This window comes from Nomascus leucogenys, chromosome 23, assembly GCF_006542625.1.
Source record: "Nomascus leucogenys isolate Asia chromosome 23, Asia_NLE_v1, whole genome shotgun sequence".
Classification (NCBI taxonomy): domain Eukaryota; kingdom Metazoa; phylum Chordata; class Mammalia; order Primates; family Hylobatidae; genus Nomascus; species Nomascus leucogenys.
Window position 1 is genome coordinate 19,228,204 of NC_044403.1, and position 17,572 is coordinate 19,245,775.

The following is a 17,572-nucleotide window of genomic DNA, read 5'->3' on the forward strand; positions in this document are numbered from 1 at the left end:
ACTCTTCCCTTGGCTTAGTGATTTTGGGGTCCCAAGATTTATTTTCCTAACTATGTGTGAGTTTTGCAGCTCATTTTCCTCCCAGATATGTAAAACTGGCATAATTTAAAGTAAGCAAGATTTATCATCATCTAATTCAGTGATTCTCAACTAGGGGGCAATTTTGCCCCCCTATGGGAGCATCTGACAATGTCTGGAGACATTTTCAACGGGGGTGCCACTAGCATCCAGTAGGTAAAGGCCAAGGGGTGTCCAGGACAATCCCCCCACAACAAAGAGTTGTCTGCTCCAAAATTTCAGTAGTGCTGAGGTGTGGAGAAGTCCTGATCCAATTAATTTGTTTATACGTATAATTTGCTCCCCACTACTGGAATGCAAGCTCTGGGAGGGCAGGGACTTTGTTTTGTTTACTGCTCTATGCTTGGAACATGGGAGTCAACGAATATTTGATGACAAATAATAGATGAATGAATGCCTCAAGATTCACATTAGGCATGTATATGCATCTTACTTCATCAGAACACTTGGTTCCTTGGATCAGAAGGGTTAGTAAGCTGAAGGAGGGTGGTATAGGGCAATATGACTCAAATATTTGGGGTGGCACCACTTCTTAAATATCCTAATGTGGTTCTCTTCCCATCATAACACAACCAAAATTTTCATAATTTTTCTTCATTTTAATTTTCTAACTTGAAGGAAAATGTGCAACTTTTACAATGTGCTCAATGTCTTCATTCGTTAAATGTCATTAAACAAAATTGTGACTTTTAATTAAAAAAAATGAGTTGGAGTCTCCCTATGTGGCACAGGCTTGTCTTGAACTTTTGGGCTCTGGTGATCCTCCCACCTTGGCTTCCCAAAGTGTTGGGATTACAGGCATGAGCCATGGTGCCTGGACCACAAAGTTGTGACTTGTGTTTCACAATTTGCACAGTGATTTGATGGACTTTTAGGTTCTTTATCTTTTCTAACAATTACAAGTGCATTTTCCCCGTTATGAAAGGTACTTCTTATTCTCTCTTCTCATCTCTCCTTGACACCTAGGTTAAGCTTAGAAGAAAGGCCAAGAGGAAGACTGGGGTGCTGAGGCCCCCATCGGAGTGGTGGCTTGTTGCCTCCTTCCCCCTCTCCCACTGCACCTTAAACATAGCTCTAATACAGCAGAATGGCAACTTCTGTGTACTTGTTTATCTATACGGCTTAGTTCTTTTTTTTTTTAACTTTTATTATTGTAATTATTTTTCTTTGAGACGAGTATCGCTCTGTTGCCCAGGCTGGAGTACAGTGGCGCGATCTCGGCTCACTGCAAGCTCCGCCTCCCGGGTTCACGCCATTCTCCTGCCTCAGCCTCCCAAGTAGCTGGGACTACAGGCGCCAGCCACCACGCCCGGCTAATTTTTTGTATATTTAGTAGAGACGGGGTTTCACCGTGTTAGCCAGGATGGTCTCGATCTCCTGACCTCGTGATTTGCCCGCCTCCGCCTCCCAAAGTGCCGGGATTACAGGCGTGAGCCACCGCGCCCGGCTGGTTTAGTTCTTTTTGTGTGTAGTGAGGCATGCTCTTAGTTGTCTTTATATCACTGGTACCTGGAGCATAAGATGGGCCCAGCCAATGCTGATTGAATGAATGAAATGCCTTTTGTCTACTTCACAATGTCACCGAGGGCACCCGGGGCCAACTTCACAATATCACCCAAGGCGTAACTTTTGACTACTTCACAATGTCACTTTTAACTGACCCCACACAGAAATGGGGACTCCACAGAAACGTAGGATTGTGTCTAGTGTCAGCCCCGTCTGAATCACTCTCCCGTGGTGGCTCCAGCCAACGAAGAGGAAGCAAAAAGGATAAAAAATCTGAGCTACAGCGCATGGATTTAGGTTAAGCAGCCTGGGAAGGAGGGGCCCGCTAATGGCTGAGGGAAAGGTACCTGTGGAGGCCTCTCCAGAAACAGCAGAGGATCCGAGCTGCGTGTAGGCAGGGCGCGCATGTCACCTTGGCCCCGGGCGCCTGGTCCGCTGTTGGAGATAAATGGTCGACCCCGGAGGCAGAGGCTAGTAGGGGTGTTGATGTGAACTGATTCGCCCAAGTCTTGGGCCGCAAAACTGCCAAAGAAAGCGGCAGGCAGCCTCTGCATTTCCCAGAGGTGCAGCTGGGGAACTTTCCCAGACCGGCCCACGGGTTGCTAGAGGGTCAGACGGAAAGGATCCGCCTTTCCTAGGCGGGGTAGGCCCCAGGCTACCACGTGAAGCGTCCTCGCCCCTCAGAGCCCGGAGCAGGCCGGGCTCTTGAAAGAGGAAAGTTGAGGACGCCCCACTTCGGAGAGGCGGCGCCCCTGAGTAGACCAGGAGCCTCTCTCGCAACTTCTGCCACCGCGGGCCGCCGCGGCCGCTTAATCCCGCAGAGGAAGGTCGCGGCCGTGGAGCGATGACCCGCGGCGGTCCGGGCGGGCGCCCGGGGCTGCCACCGCAGCCGCCGCTTCTGCTGCTGCTGCTGCTGCTGCTGCTGCCGCCGCTGTTGTTGGCCACCGCGGAGCCGCCGAACCCGGCAGGTGAGCAGAGCGCGCCCTGGGCGGGGGGCGCCCGGATAGGCTTCTAGGAGCCTGTTCGCGCCCGTGTCCCGCGTCCGGCCGAGTTGACGTCCAGCGGGCGTCTGGTTCCCGGGTGAACTCAGAGAAACGCGCCTCTGACGGGCGGTCTCGCTCCAGCCCTGCGGCTGCGCAGCAAGGGCACTTGAGAAGGGCATGGCGAGTGCGTCTGCCAACTTTACAAGTTTTGGCCCGAATTCTCGGCCAACAAATCGGTTCGCTCCTGCGCCGATTCTTGGCCCACAGAGCCTGGGCTGGTCCTAAAAACTCCAGCCAATGGACATCTAAATATATTTATCCAGATTGTAGGGAGGTATGGTTCCGGCTTGCCATTTGTTTTGTGTTTTAAAAATTTACAGTGACTTTGGCTTAAAATCACGATTGCACGATTGTCGGTTTGATATGTGCCAGGCAGTGGGCTTAAGGGCCTTTTGGTTTTGTTGTTGTTGCTGTTGTTGTTGAGACGGAGTCGCGCTCTGTCGGCGAGGCTGGAGTGCAGTGGTTGATCTCGGCTTACTGCAACCTCCGCCTCCCAGGTTCAAGCGATTATCCTCCCTCAGCTTCCCAAGTAGCTAGGATTACAGGCGTCCGCCACCATGCCCAGCTAATTTGTGCATTATTAGTAGAGACGAGGTTTCACCATGTTGGACAGGCTGGTCTCGAACGCGTGACTCGGGCGATCCGCCTGCCTCGGCCTCCCAAAGTGCTGGGATTACAGGCATGAGCCACTGCGCCCGGCCGGTTTTTTTTTTTTTTAAATATATAATCCTAAATAGGATTATATTCCCCATTCTGCAGATGAGAAAACGGAGATTGATGAGAAGTAATTCACATAAAGATAACACAGCAAATAAGACTGAGTTAGGGGATGCCAGAGGGCATTTGCTTAACTACTTCCCTCTTGGAAAAACAGGTTTTATCTCTACAGGTGTTCATGCAAATCTACGTCCTTTGCCAAAATGAAATGAAATGAAATTTAAAAGCCTTGGATTTATGATTTCTATTTCTAAGGAGGTGAAGATTATGAACTATACGGGACTTGAAAGAATTCTAAAGTAATAATAAGAGAATTAATTTTGTTTTATTTCATAACCCCCTTTTCTGTGCTGACCTTGTACAAGAGTAGGGTGGGGCTTGGGGAGGATGCCCCTTCCTAAATATGTGTACCAATTCTTGTTACACTACCTTCCATCATCAAGTGCCTTCGTTTTTGAAACTTGCCCAGTTATCAGTCTTCAATCTTAAATCTTTCCAGTCTGTGCCAGTCTGTGGGATCAGATATACCCACAGGCTCCTGACTCGTGATTTTCTGTGTTCTTTGCCTAAACTATGGAGGTGGCCTTGGTGCCTACTTCTAGTCTAGGGAGACAGCTCATTCAGATGTACCTAGGGGAGGCTGGGGAGGGTCCCAAAAGTGGAGGTAGCTTTTGTGTTTGGAATGCTGGCTAAAATCTATTCCTTTTCTGTTTTTTTGGACGATTGAGATTAAGTGTTTTTGTAGGTGGAGGGGGCAGCCTGAGGAGTGAGATAGAGGTGCTGTTTTTCTGAAGATGGAGCACTATTTATTCAAGAAGGTACCACGTTGTAAGAAACTGCATCTGAAACAGTTCCTCCAAGGAAGCTGACTCCATGCTTGGAGGTTCTGGAGCCAAGGCAGAAAGTAAGGACATTTCTGAGATGAACTGATCCTGACAGCACCATGCCCAGCAATCTGGAAAGGATTCTTACTTACCTAGGTGTTAAGGATGTCTGGTGATGCCACACTATTTCAGCAGATGAGATCTCTGTTTCCTTTGTCCTACCCACATTAATCTGTTTTCCCTTGAGGCTTTTTGGGTCTTTGTATTAACCTTCTACTAGCCTGCGAACAACCGAAGAGTAAAGAACTGGGACTTGCTACCTCTCACTTGTCATGTATTCTCTGAAGTACCCAGCTCAGTACCCTGAACTTAGTAGGAATTCAGTAAACACTAAAGGGATTGCATGTCCATCCTCTTGGAATGGATTTTATATCCACTAACATGCATCTGTCTATCCAAAAACAACTCCTTCAATTTTTAATTTTACTTTTATTTTTATTTTTTTTTTACTATTATTTTCTATTATTTTTATTCTCTCCCCAGGCTGGGTACAGTGGCGTGATCTCGGCTCACTGCAACCTCCGTCTCTTTGGTTCAAGCAATTCTTCTGACAGCCTCCCGAGTAGCTGGGATTACAGGCACACACCACCACGCACGGCTAATTTTTATATTTTTTTGTAGAGACGGGATTTCAACAGGTTGGCCAGACTGGTCTCGAACTCCTGGCCTCAAGTGATCTGCCCGCCTCAGCCTCCCAAAGTGCTGGGATTACAGGTGTGAGCTACCATGCCCGGCCACTTTTAGTTAATTCTTGCTTATTCTTCAATTTGTAAAAGTTACTTCATAGTTTTATTATTCCAGAAGTTGACAAATAATTGCACAAGTCATTCTAGCCAAATCTTTCAAGCTATGATTTCGGACATATGGTGTTACCTTTATCTTTCCAGACCAAAAGCCCCATAATCGATTTTAGAAGGTCCTTATATAATTTTTTCTAAGTGGTATGTATGGAGAAGTCAGGTGGTCACTAGAGAAATAAATCATACCTTTATCTGGTTCTGAAAAAGTTTAACATCTTGGAAGCCATTCAGTCTCCATAAGGTGATTTGGCAGACCTATGATTGGAGTCAGTTTCAGTTGATCCTTTAACTCTGCAGGCATTCTTATTTAGGGTTGGCTGCTGAGAGACTCATAAGATGATATGTATATTGGTAAAACTGGTTCAGAATCTGGCCCTCAGTCTTGCAGGGCTAGACTCCAGAAATTCAGTCTTTCCAGTGCTCCATATCTGATCAGAACTAAGGAAGCTGATTCACCCTGATACACACCCAAGTCTATTCATCAGATTTAGTGTTAATTTTTAGTTAGAAGTATAACTGTTAGGCAGACTGGATATTTGTGAGGTCTGCTCTAGGCACTTTCTCACTGTAATCAAGCCACATGGGGGTAGATAACATCACAGATTGTCAGGCTGGAGGCCTGATTTGTCTGTCTCCTGGTAGGCATCATACACTTGAGTCAGCCGAGAGAGTGCCCCTCCATTGCATGGTGCTTGCCTGGCATTGCCGGTCCCTGATGTTGGGACACTGCCTTTTCCACATTGCCATGGCTTACCAGTGTCCACTTGAGAATAACAGTTAATGCCTTTATCTGGTTATCAAAAAGTTTAACATCCTGGAACATTCAGTCTCCATAAGGTGATTTGGCAGACCTATGATTGGGGTCAATTTCAGTTGCTCCTTTAACTCTGCAGACATTCTTATTTATTTATTTATTCATTTATTTGGAGATGGGGCCTTGCTCTGTCACCCAGGCTGGAGTACAGTGGTACGATCATAGCTCATTGCATCCTCAGAGTAGATGGGACTACAGGTGCACACCACCACACTTGGCTAATTAAAAAATATATATATTTGTAGAGACAGAGTCTCACTATGTTACCCGGGTTGGTCTCAAACTCTTGCTCGCAAGTGATCCTCCCACAGGTTCATTTCCCAAAGCCCCGGGGTTCAGGCGACAGCCACTGCACCTGGTCTCTGAGGACATTCTTATTTCCAAATTCACTCGACGTAAGGCCTCACAGTTGCTCAGTATGTTCATTCTTTACATGGAAGTCCTTCATTCTTGGAAGTATAGTATAAGAGAGGTAACACAGAATTCCAGAAAGAGGAAATCCTTTGGAACCCTAATCCTGGCTCCAGCACTTGCCGTGTGACCTTTAGTCAGTTATTTTCTCTATATGTACTTTGGTTTCCTCATCTGGAAGGTGGGTATTATAAGTGTCTATCTCATGGGGTTGTTGTGAGAAACAGTGTGCCTGACATGCAGTAAGTGCTGTATAATTGAGTGGCCACTGAAGTTGTTTTTCTCTAAAAAGTTATCATGTCTTTTTTTTTGAGACAGAGTCTCACTCTGTCGCCCAGGCTGGAGTGCAGTGGCGCGATCTCGGCTCATTGCAAGCCTTGCCTCCCGGGTTCACACCGTTCTCCTGCCTCAGCCTCCCAGGTAGTTGGGATTACAGGTGCCCGCCACCACGCCTGGCTAACTTTTAATTTTTTTGTATTTTTAGTAGAGACGGGGTTTCACTGTGTTAGCCAGGATGGTCTCGATCCTCTGACCTCGTGATCTGCCTGCCTCGGCTTCCCAAAGTGCTGGGATTACAGGCATGAGCCACCGTGCCCGTCAAAAAGTTATCATGTCTTGATAAGGCAGGCAGGATTGAAGATGATAACCCATGTGCTTTGAAGTAATTTTTTTTTTTTTTTTTTTTTTTTTGGGACAGAGTCTTGCTCTGTCGCCCAAGCTGGAGTGCAAAGGCACGATCTTGGCTCCCTGCAACCTCCACCTCCCAGGTTCAAGTGATTCTCATGCCTCAGCCTCCCAAGTAACTGGGATACAGGCATGCACCCACCGTGCCTGGTTGATTTTTGTATTTTTTGTAGAGATGAGGTTCACCATGTTGCCCAGGTTGGTCTCGAACTCCTGGCCTCAAGTGCATCTCCTGCCTTGGCCTCCCGAGGTGCTGAGATTACAGGTGTGAGCCATCATTCCCAGTCCCAACTTGAACATTTTCTTGTGCTCTCCCTTTATCAACTTGTTTGCATAATGTACACAAGATAAGTTCCAGAACAAAGTCTGAAGAAAGTGCCCACTTATCTTCATTATTAAACTTTGTTTCCTGGTCCTTCTGAAAACATAAATTTGGTAGCAAAGATAAAAATCTTTTTTTAGAAGAAAATTTAAAAGGATCCTCCTTCAGTGTTTACATTGAAGTAAAACAATTTTTTTAAAAAATTTTCATGGTGGCTTATTTTTATAATATATATACTATGAAAATATGAACTTTGTCTTGAGTGTTCTGACATGCAGAAAAGAAATTTTTGTTTTCATACTTCCTTAGACATGAATTTTACATTGTCACTTGTTATCTTTTGCTTTTGTTAGATTTCACATTATAAGGCATTAACTATGGAGACAGCAAAACAAAAGAGGTAGTGGTACCCTTCATGGAATAAAACCCAAGGGATTTATTTTCTTCAGCATTTTAAGTAATGTTTATGCATTTAGGTTTTGCCTTTTAAAAAAATGGAATAGAGTCTAGTGTATACGACTCACATGTTACAATCTTTCGAACATCCGGCTTGAAAATGTGACTAGAAAATGTATTAATAATGTAATTACGGAGCTTCTTTGTACTGCTGCAAAACAGGAATTTACTTAATGTGGTAAAAAATGAAATAGAGGTAGTGAAATTATGGGGAAATTTTAGCTTAAAACTTGAAACACTGTCTACACAGATAACATATCATGTTACAGTTACAATCTTTTTTTTTTTTTTTGAGAGGGAGTCTCACTCTGTCACCCAGGCTGGACTGCAGTGGTGCAATCTCAACTCACTGAGACCTCCACCTCCTGGGTTCCATCGATCCTCCTACCTCAGCCTCCCAGGTAGCTGGGATTACAAGCGTGTGCCACCGCACCTGGCTAATTTTTGTATTTTTAAGTAGAGACGGGAGTTTCACTGTGTTGGGCAGGTTGGTCTCAAACTCCTGTCCTCAGGTAATCAGCCTGCCTTGGCCTCCAAAGTGATGGGATTACAGGCATGAACTACCACACCTGGCCATGTTACAGTCTTCCTAGAGAAAATTGTGGAAGTCTCTTGATTGAGAGAGTTGAAAACAGAGAATGAGCACTTCACTGAAAGAGACAGGCTGCCTCTGAAATTTGTCTATCTGCCTTGCATATGCAGTAATAATTTCAGCATAAGGGAGTGTCAAGTTATTCACACCGGTGTTATTCTCTTCAAGGTCCTTTGCAAACTTAAGACACCAAAGTTCTAATTCATAATTAGAAATCAAGAATGACTATACTATCAAGTTTATATAACTTGATAAACTCTGTCACCAGGTGTGACCTTCCCAGCCAGTGTGAAAGTTTGGGATCCGGGCCAGGTGCGGGGCTCACGCCTATAATCCCAGCACTTTGGGAGGTCAAGGCAGGCAGATCACCTTAGGTCGGGAGTTCAAGACCAGCCTGACCAACATGGAGAAACCCCGTGTCTACTAAAAACACAAAATTAGCTGGGTGTGGGGGCGCATGCTTGTGATCCCAGCTACTCGGGAGGCTGAGGCAAGAGAATTGCTTGAACCCGGGATGCGGAGGTTGCGGTGAGCCGAGACTGTGCCATTGCATTCCAGCCTTGGCGACAAGAGCGAAACTCTGTCTCAAAAAAAAAAGAAAGTTTGGGATCCAGGTGGCCACGTAATCCATAAAGCATTGTGCTAGGCCCAAGGGAGTGGCTACAATGAAATGTGAGACTCCACCTCTCATTTGCAAGGAGCTTGTAATCAAATTTTTAGGACCAAGCAGACACATATACATAATTAATGAATAATCTAGATGAGGACTGACCTAACAGTATGGAACCAGAATGGGGCAAAGTTGACTTTCTGCTGATAGGGCTTTTGGCAAGAACTCTGATTTCAGCTGCCAGTGACAAATCGGTATGTTTCAACGGGATGAAGGAAAGGGATCATTCCAGATCTAAGCAGATCTCCAGCATTTTTCTGCATTCGTGGATTGTTGTTTTGAAGCTAGTTTTTAAAGCCGTATCCCTTTCTACTTATCTAGTGTGTCCCGCACTTCTTGACCCTGCAGCCCACCTCACATCCTCTCACTTGCCTTTTATTTCCACTTCATGCAGGTGACCTGAGGCGCCTCATCTCAACCTCACTGTAGAAGTCTCTTACTTTCCACCTCAGGGCGTCTCTGAAATCACAGCCACTTAGTCCTGGAGCACATGCAGACATGGAGTGTGGGAGTGAACACTTCCTAGGGCAACGTTTGACCTTTGTAGTTAAGGGTCCTCCGTCCCTGGGATGAAGATTTCCGAGTCAAGTCCCAGTGGGATTAATCCCGGTGTCCACAGTGGAAACCAGCTCAGAATGCACCCTTGTATCGGTGTTCCTCCCTTTAGCTCTCCCAGCCCATCACTCCTGTTCTCTGGGAGTACTTGCCAAAATAATCCTCCTTCCAGCAGGCATCTTAGTCTCTGATCTCTGGAGAGAGCCAAGGCTTAAACACCTACTTACAATTTCGTTTACTGGAGATTGTTTAATTTACACATCAGTTATTTCCTTAGTGACTCCGATGAAGAGTCAAAACAAATCCAAAAACCAGGTATCAATTTACTGAGAGACTTTTCAAAGAAGGCAAGTGCAATGCCAAGGTACACAGAGGTATACCAAGAGACTAGTTGAGCAGACATAAAAGAGAAAAGCAATTCAAAGACCAAAACCAATGAATTTTCAGCTAAACCCAGTATGAATAGATTGTTTTCATTATAATTTTTTTCTATTTTCTCTAACATCTTTTGCTTGTTCTCTTTCTCATTTCTTTCTCTTTTTTTCTCCTCTGACTTCTGAATATATTAAGTAAACATTGCATTGCTTGGGGTTGAAAACTACCTGCTCTTTCATAAATGAAGTGCTAGAAAAAATATTATAGAATCCAAATATGGGAGAGAATACTTTAAGCTACTTATGAGTATTTTATACATTTTTTTCTTTCTAAGACAGGGTAGGAATTTTTTTCAACTGAAAACAATGCACTCATAGAAAATATTAATCGGGCCAGGCGCAGTGGCTCATGCCTGTAATCCAGAACTTTGGGAGGCCAAGGCAGGCAAGTCACCTGAGGTCGAGAGTTCAAGACCAGCTTGACCAACATGGAGAAACCCCTTGTGTACTAAAAATACAAAATTAGCCAGGCATGGCGGTGCATGCCTGTAATCCCCGCACCTTGGGAGGCTGAGGCAGGAGAATCACTTGAACCCAGGAGGCAGAAGTTGTGAGCCGAGATCGCACCATTGCACTCCAGCCTGGGGCAACAAGAGTGAAAACTCTATCTCAAAAAAAAAAAAAAATTAAATAAATAAAATATTAATTGGAGTATACAAGTAAATATTAACAAAAAATTTAATTTTGGTGTTTGGGCTTTTACATAGAGAGAAATATAAAAATGATGGCACATTTTCCATCTTTATTTATAGAAGAAAAATACTTTTTATAAATAACATTCCCATTCATTCAACAGATATTTAATCCAGTGCATTGATTTTGAGGATATTGCTGTTAAAATGTTTGAATTCTGACTTTTCCTTTTCACAGCTCTAAACAAGATACCAACAAATAGCTCTTGTTCTTGGGGCTGGATAGACTTAATCCAAGATTCTGAGCCATTTAGTAAGTCTCTCACCCAGGCTTGAAAACATAATTACTTGAGTTATTTCATACTAACTTCTGTGAATGAGTGCTCTGATGAGCTTCCTTTTCTGGGAGGCTCAGGTAAGAGGATTGCTTGAAGCCAGCAATTCCAGGCTGTAGTGAGCTGTGATTGTGCCACTGCACTCCAGCCTGGGCAACAGAGCGAGACCCCAGCTCAAAAATAAATAAATAAATAAATAAATAAATAAATAAATAAATAAATGGCTTTCTTTTCATTTAAAGAACACACACAAACTAGATTCATCAAAGAAACATTATTTTGTCAGGTTTATAGAGTGTTAAGCAGAAACAGTCTGCGCTTTCACAGAGCTTGTATAAAACTGGGTTTGCATTAGAATTATATACTATTTTTCTATCTTTTCGCTATTACATTTTTCATACCATCCACCTCACATCATGAAGATGTTTTTAAAAAGTGGAAAAGTATAATGGCTTAAACTATTACAGGATTTAAGAAAATCAGAAAATAGCATGAATACTGGGAAAACCAGGAAGAGTTGAAACTTAGAGAAAACACTGAGGAATGGAGGACCTCGGTTGGAGTGGAGTGAAAACTCTGATTTTGGCTTTATTCTCAAAGCACATGCTAAACTGTTGGAAGGACATTTTTCTCACCAAAATCTCTTGGGGATTGAGCAAAGGTTTTTTTCATGCATGGAGGTACACGAGTGTCAAAAAAGCACATATTTGCAGAAGTTTCTTTTTGTGGTCAGGAAATTAGGTAGGACCAGCAACAGTGAAAACATAGCTCTTGGTTTAGTACTCAGGTTACCTTGAGCAAGCCCCAAATTACAGCAAAAAGAAGTTGATTAATTGGAAGGGGAAGGGGAAGGCAGGCCCCTCTCATCTTAAGATGAGAAATGCCAAGGTTTTGGAGAGTAAGAAAAAGCTAAAATCATGCTTTATGGGTAGAAAGAAAAGAGAAGAGACACACCTTCCTTTTTTCTTTTATGGTTCCTGTTTATGACTCCGCTTTTTATTCAAGCAGCCACACTTCCTCATTTCCCTACAAGGCTCCCTGGAGGTGAGGGTGGAAGGGAATGTGTGAGAAAAGCTGGGGATATATGGTCAAAAATAAATTTGGAAAACACATTTATTGCCTTTGGGTGGAGAAGGGAAGTTTCCGTGGGTGCTGCCTACAATTGTCAAATTGTGGCCAAATGGCTCCATTAACGATCAGACAATTATTTGTCACCCGCAGTTTATTGGCAAATTATTTGACACCTCCCTATTTCTTAATGCCATTACTTCCATTTAATGATTGCAAAGGCCTGCCATGATGGTCATTGTACTCAGAAGTAAATTGACTTCGGCCTACTCAGATCATTCCTTAAGCGTTTAATCAGGATTAGTTTCTAAGCCTGACTAAGCCCCAGCCTATCACCGAGCCCCTGGACCACGGTGCCATGATGCTCTAGTATTAAGACTCTACTTTTAGTGCATATTTGATAGACAGTTTTTTTTTTGGCTGCATAGTATTTCATGGTGTATATGTACCACAATTTCTTTATCCAGTCTACCACTGATGGGCCTTTAGGTTGATTCCGTGTCTTTGCTATTGTGAATAATGCTGCAGTGAACATACGTGTGCAAGTGTCTTTATGATAGAACAATTTATATTCCTTTGGGTATATGCCCAGTAATGGGATTACTGAGTTGAATGGTATTTCTGTTTTTAACTTTTATTTTAAGTTCAGGGATACATGTGCGGGTTTACTATATAGGTAAATGTGTGTCACAGGAGTTATTGTATGAATTATTTCATCACCCAGGTATTAAGCTTAGTACCCATTATTTTTCCTAATTCTCTCCTTCTTCCCTCCACCCTGAAGTAGGCCCCAGTGTCTGTTGTTCCCTTCTATGTGTCCATTAGAAACATAATGGACTAAATGATGTGTCTCATCGTTTAGCTCCTACTTATAAGTGAGAGCAGGCAGTATTTGGTTTTCTGTTCCTATGTTAGTTTGCTCAGGATAATGGTTTCCAGCTCCATCCATGTTCCTGCAAAGCACATTATTTTATCCTTTTTTGTGGCTGCATAGTATTTCATGCTGTATATGTACCACAATTTCTTTATCCAGTCTGCCACTGATGGGCCTTTAGGTTGATTCCATGTCTTTGCTGTTGTGAGTAGTGCTGCAATGAACATATGTGTGCATGTGTCTTTATGACAGAACGATTTATATTCCTTTGAGTATATGCCCAGTAATGGGATTACTGGGTTGAATGGTATTTCTGCTTTTAGGTCTTTGAGGAATCACCACAATGGTTGAACAAATTTACACTCTCACTGACAGTGTATAAACATTCCTTTTTCTCTGAAACCTCACCAGCACCTGTTACTTTTTTTGACATTTTAAATAATAGCCATTTTGACTCATGTGGGATGGTATCTCATTGTGGTTTTGATTTGCATTTTGCTAATTATCAGTGATGTTGAGCTTTCTTTCACATGCTTGTTGGCCACATGTATGTCTTATTTTGAAAAGTGTGATAGACAGTCTTTTTTTTTTTTTTTTTGAGAGGGAATTCCGCTCTTGTTTGTTACCCAGGCTGAAGTGCAATAGCATGATCTCGGCTGACTGCAACCTCTGCCTCCCAGGTTCAAGCGATTCTCCTGCCCTTGCCTCCCAAGTAGTTGGGATTACAGGCATGCGTCACCACACCCACCTAATTTTGTATTTTTAGTAGAGACGGAGTTTCTCCATGTTGGTCAGCCTGGTCTCAAACTCCTGGCCTCAGGTGATCCGCCTGCCTCGGCCTCCCAAAATGCTGGAATTACGGCGATAAGCCACTGCACCCGACTGATGGACAATCTGAACATCAAAAAGTAAAATGTTGGCCAGGCATGGTGGTTCATGCCTGTAATCCCAGCACTTTGGGAGGCTGAGGCAGGCGGATCACCTGAGGTCGGGAGTTTGAGACCAGCCTGACCAACCTGGAGAAACAATGTCTCTACTAAAAATACAAAATTACCCGGATGTGATGGTGCATGCCTGTGGTCCCAGCTACTTGGGAGGCTGAGGCAGGAGAATCGTTTGAAACCGGGAGGTGGAGGTTGTGGTGAGCTGAGATCTTGCCATTGCACTCCAGCCTGGGTGACAGAACTCCATCAAAAAAAAAAAAGTAAAATGTTGGTCCAATTTGGAACGTTTGCCAACAAATAACCCTGTGTAAATATTTAATCTGAAAACTTTCTAGCCTCTTAATCACTAAAAACTCAATATGTCTAAAACTAAACTCCTGATCCCTCCCAGACATATTGTCCATGTGCTTCCTTTCTTGATAAATGATACAACATCCATCCGCTGAGTCTCAGCCTAAAACCTGAGAGTCATTCTGGCCTCATCCCACCTCTCTGATGACTGACCTGAATGTATAGATTCTTCAACCAGAGCACATGTGCAGTGGCTTCTCAGACAGAGAAAAGAACGCGTCATATTTTACCATTTCCTTTCTCCATGTCTTATTTCCTTGTTTCTTTCCCTTTCTTCCTAAGTCTTCCTTCCTTTTACAAATATTTATTGAGTACCCATTATGGGCCAGGCACTACAAGTGCTGAGGACACAGTCTCTGGCCTCAGGGGGCTTCTAGTCTAGGAGCAGGGGCAAGCATGTAAGTTACAGTACAGTGTGACAAGGCATAAAGATGGTGTGCTTACAAGCATTGAGCTTGTAGAGGAAGGCATCCCCTGCAACAGAGGTGCTGCTTCCTGAGTTCTAAATAGCAATTTCGAGATTGCTAGGTGGCTAACAAGAGGGAAAACGCCAGGCAGAAAAAGTAGCATCTGCAAAGTCAAAGGTTTTGACCTAGTTACTGGCAGGTTGGAGAGCTGTATGTGATGGTCTCTGGATCATGGAATGTGCGTGTGGGTGATGAGGAAGCTGGATAGGTAGATGGCACCAGGTCACGAAGGCCAAGTGGGAAGCAGAACTTTTTGTTTTGTTTTTTGTTTGTTTGTTTTTGAGACAGAGTTTCACACTTTTTTGCCCAGGCTGGAGTGCAATGGCACAATCTAGGTTCACAGCAACCTCTCCCTCCCGGGTTCAAGCATTTCTTCCACCTCAGCCTCCCGTGTAGCTGGGATTACAGGCGCACACCACCACGCCTGGCTCATTTTGTATTTTTAGTAGAGACGAGGTTTCTCCATGTTGGCCAGGCTGGTTGCGAACCCCTGACCTCAGGTGATCCGTCCTCCTTGGTCTCCCAAAGTGCTGGGATTACAGGTGTGAGCCACTGCGCCTGGCAGCAGAACTTTTAGGAAATAGAAACTGTTGAACATTCTTAGCAGGCAAGCTAACAAAATCAGTTCACATTTTAGAAATGCTACTCTGGCAGAGAACGAAGAATGGATTAAAGTTCAGAGAAACCTTGAAAAAGTCTTCTTCTATACTTAAATGGCTAGTTGTGTTACCTAAAGTAGCGTAGAAATGTAGGGATAAAGAGGTAGAGACTGGTGGGAGAGATATTTAGGAGGCTTTGATTAAACATAAGTTATGAGAGAGAGGAAGGAAGCCAGGATGGATTCAAATTTCAGGCTGGGAGATCACTGAGAGAGAAAACACCACGATGGAGGATATTTCGAATCTCTCGTGCGATGGAATCATCCAGATTGTGTTATCAAGTGTGCTGTGGGGTATTGAAGATAAAGAGGAACCTGTGGGGAGAATGAGGAAAAAGGCAGGCACAGGAGAAGGAGACTGGGGAGGGTGTAGAGTCCCAAAGGCCATGGGAGGAAAGAGTTTTAAGAATAAGTGGTCATGAGTCCAAGGCTTTCAGAAGTTCTTATGACATTAGGACTCAAGGATTTTGTTAGTGACCCAGGCAGAAGCCGCATTGGTATCCTGGAGGTGGAGACCAGACTGCAGCCGGCTGGGGCAAGGGACAGGAGGAGGAAGTGCAGGTGGGAGTGCATTCCTCTTTCCAGAAGGCGAGGCCTGGAACTGTGCCAGTCATGTTCACAGCTCTGTCACCAGCACTCAAAACAGTCCCTGATTCAGTGTGGACACTTTAAACTTTGTAATGATTTCATGAAGGGAGTGAGAGATTCCAGCAATAGCTCCATTGGGTCACAGGATCCAGATGGCTTCTGTAGTTGGTTTATTTTTAGCTATGAGACAATGGAGCATGTTAACTATGCCAAAGGGGGAGAAGCTACTGCCGAGAGAGGGAGCTTTAGGGCACAGGAGCAAGAGGATACAGTATAGAACAAAGTTCCTAAAGAAGGTGGGAGGGTGAGATCCAGAGCTTGGGTCAAAGGATGGAGGTGAACCAGAACGGAGAGATGGGCGTGATGAGTGCAGGGATTGTGTAGGGATGGACCCACAAAATTATCAACACCATACGGAGTCACAGGTGATAGCTTCTACTTTTTCTGCAAAGAATCTAATGTCATATGACATTAGATGAACTAAGCAGGAGACATGGGATAAGGAGCCTGAGAAAGGTGATGTTTTGTTTCACCTGTTAAGGGGAATGGAAGAAGTTGCTGACTAGGGACAAGAGCCCTATTCTTGTCTGGATTAAGAAGTGGGCATAGGATATGAGGGCGATCTGGCTGCGACATCTGTCAACCCATTGACCACCAGGGTTGATTTGGTTGATCTGGCTGACTAGGCGGGTATCCCCTTCCTCCCTCACTGCTCCATGTGTGTCCCTCCTGAAGCTGATTGCTCAGTCAAAGATGACGACCACCCCTGATAGAGGAGGACTGGTCTTCAGTCAAGGGTATACAACTAGCTGAGCTATCCTGCTAGAACCTCCAAACAAGCTCTCAAGAAGTTGGCATAAGGTCCAGCTCCAGCCCTGCCCAGATTCCCACCCTCTAAGGATGAAGCACTCAGGCTCACCTCTATGATGCTGTAGCTACACCCCCACCTTTGACCTTGCTCTTTGTGTTTTGGGCTTTCCCCCTTGATCGAGGTTCCAGTTTTTCCCCACTTGGAATAAGGGCAAACTGTAACGGCAGATTTCCCAATTCTAATAGAATGGAAATCTTTAAAAGCAAACGTCTTGAAATTGTTGGATACATAGAAAAAAATGCATCACAACTCATTTGAATGGCATTTTTATCATTATTCCCTTTTCTTCTAGGAGTCTACTATGCAACTGCATACTGGATGCCTGCTGAAAAGACAGTACAAGTCAAAAATGTAATGGACAAGAATGGGGACGCCTATGGCTTTTACAATAACTCTGTGAAAACCACAGGCTGGGGCATCCTGGAGATCAGAGCTGGCTATGGCTCTCAAGCCCTGAGCAATGAGATCATCATGTTTGTGGCTGGCTTTTTGGAGGGTTACCTCACTGCCCCGTAAGTATCCCAGTCATGGTGGAGCCATTGCCAGGCAACCCCTGTCCTTCCCATGTTCCACAGTGACTCTCATCTTCCTGGCATTGCACATTAGAACTGAAGAGTAGCTGGAGTTCTTCACGTGTGTGATAGAGACATTATCAGAGTTGCATTTTTGCGGGGGTGAGGCATGGGACAGGGTCTCGCTTTGTTGCAAGGCTGGAGTGCAGTGGCGCTCATAGCTCACTGCAGCCTTGACCTCCTGGGCTCACGCAATCCTTCCACCTCAACCTCTTGAGTAGTTGGGACCACAAGCATGAGCCACTG

The 17,572-nt window shown here is 44.4% G+C and overlaps 1 protein-coding gene and 1 long non-coding RNA gene across 2 annotated transcripts in view; one reads left to right on the forward strand and one right to left on the reverse strand.

Moving 5' to 3' along the window:
• LOC115832944 overlaps nt 1-2,393 on the reverse strand; it is a 47,192-nt gene extending 44,799 nt beyond the window's left edge. Inside the window, exons 1-2 of the long non-coding RNA XR_004028358.1 lie at nt 2,319-2,393; nt 1,932-2,106 (exon numbers count right to left, since the gene is read on the reverse strand). This is a non-coding gene — a long non-coding RNA (uncharacterized LOC115832944). The remainder of the gene's footprint in view (nt 1-1,931; nt 2,107-2,318) is intronic.
• Nucleotides 2,180-17,572, forward strand: part of PLBD1 (phospholipase B domain containing 1) — a 63,715-nt gene continuing 48,322 nt past the window's right edge. The window contains exons 1-2 of the mRNA XM_003265529.4: nt 2,180-2,552; nt 17,047-17,266. Of these exons, the coding sequence (XP_003265577.1) occupies nt 2,429-2,552; nt 17,047-17,266 (344 nt within the window). The 5' untranslated portion in view covers nt 2,180-2,428. The remainder of the gene's footprint in view (nt 2,553-17,046; nt 17,267-17,572) is intronic.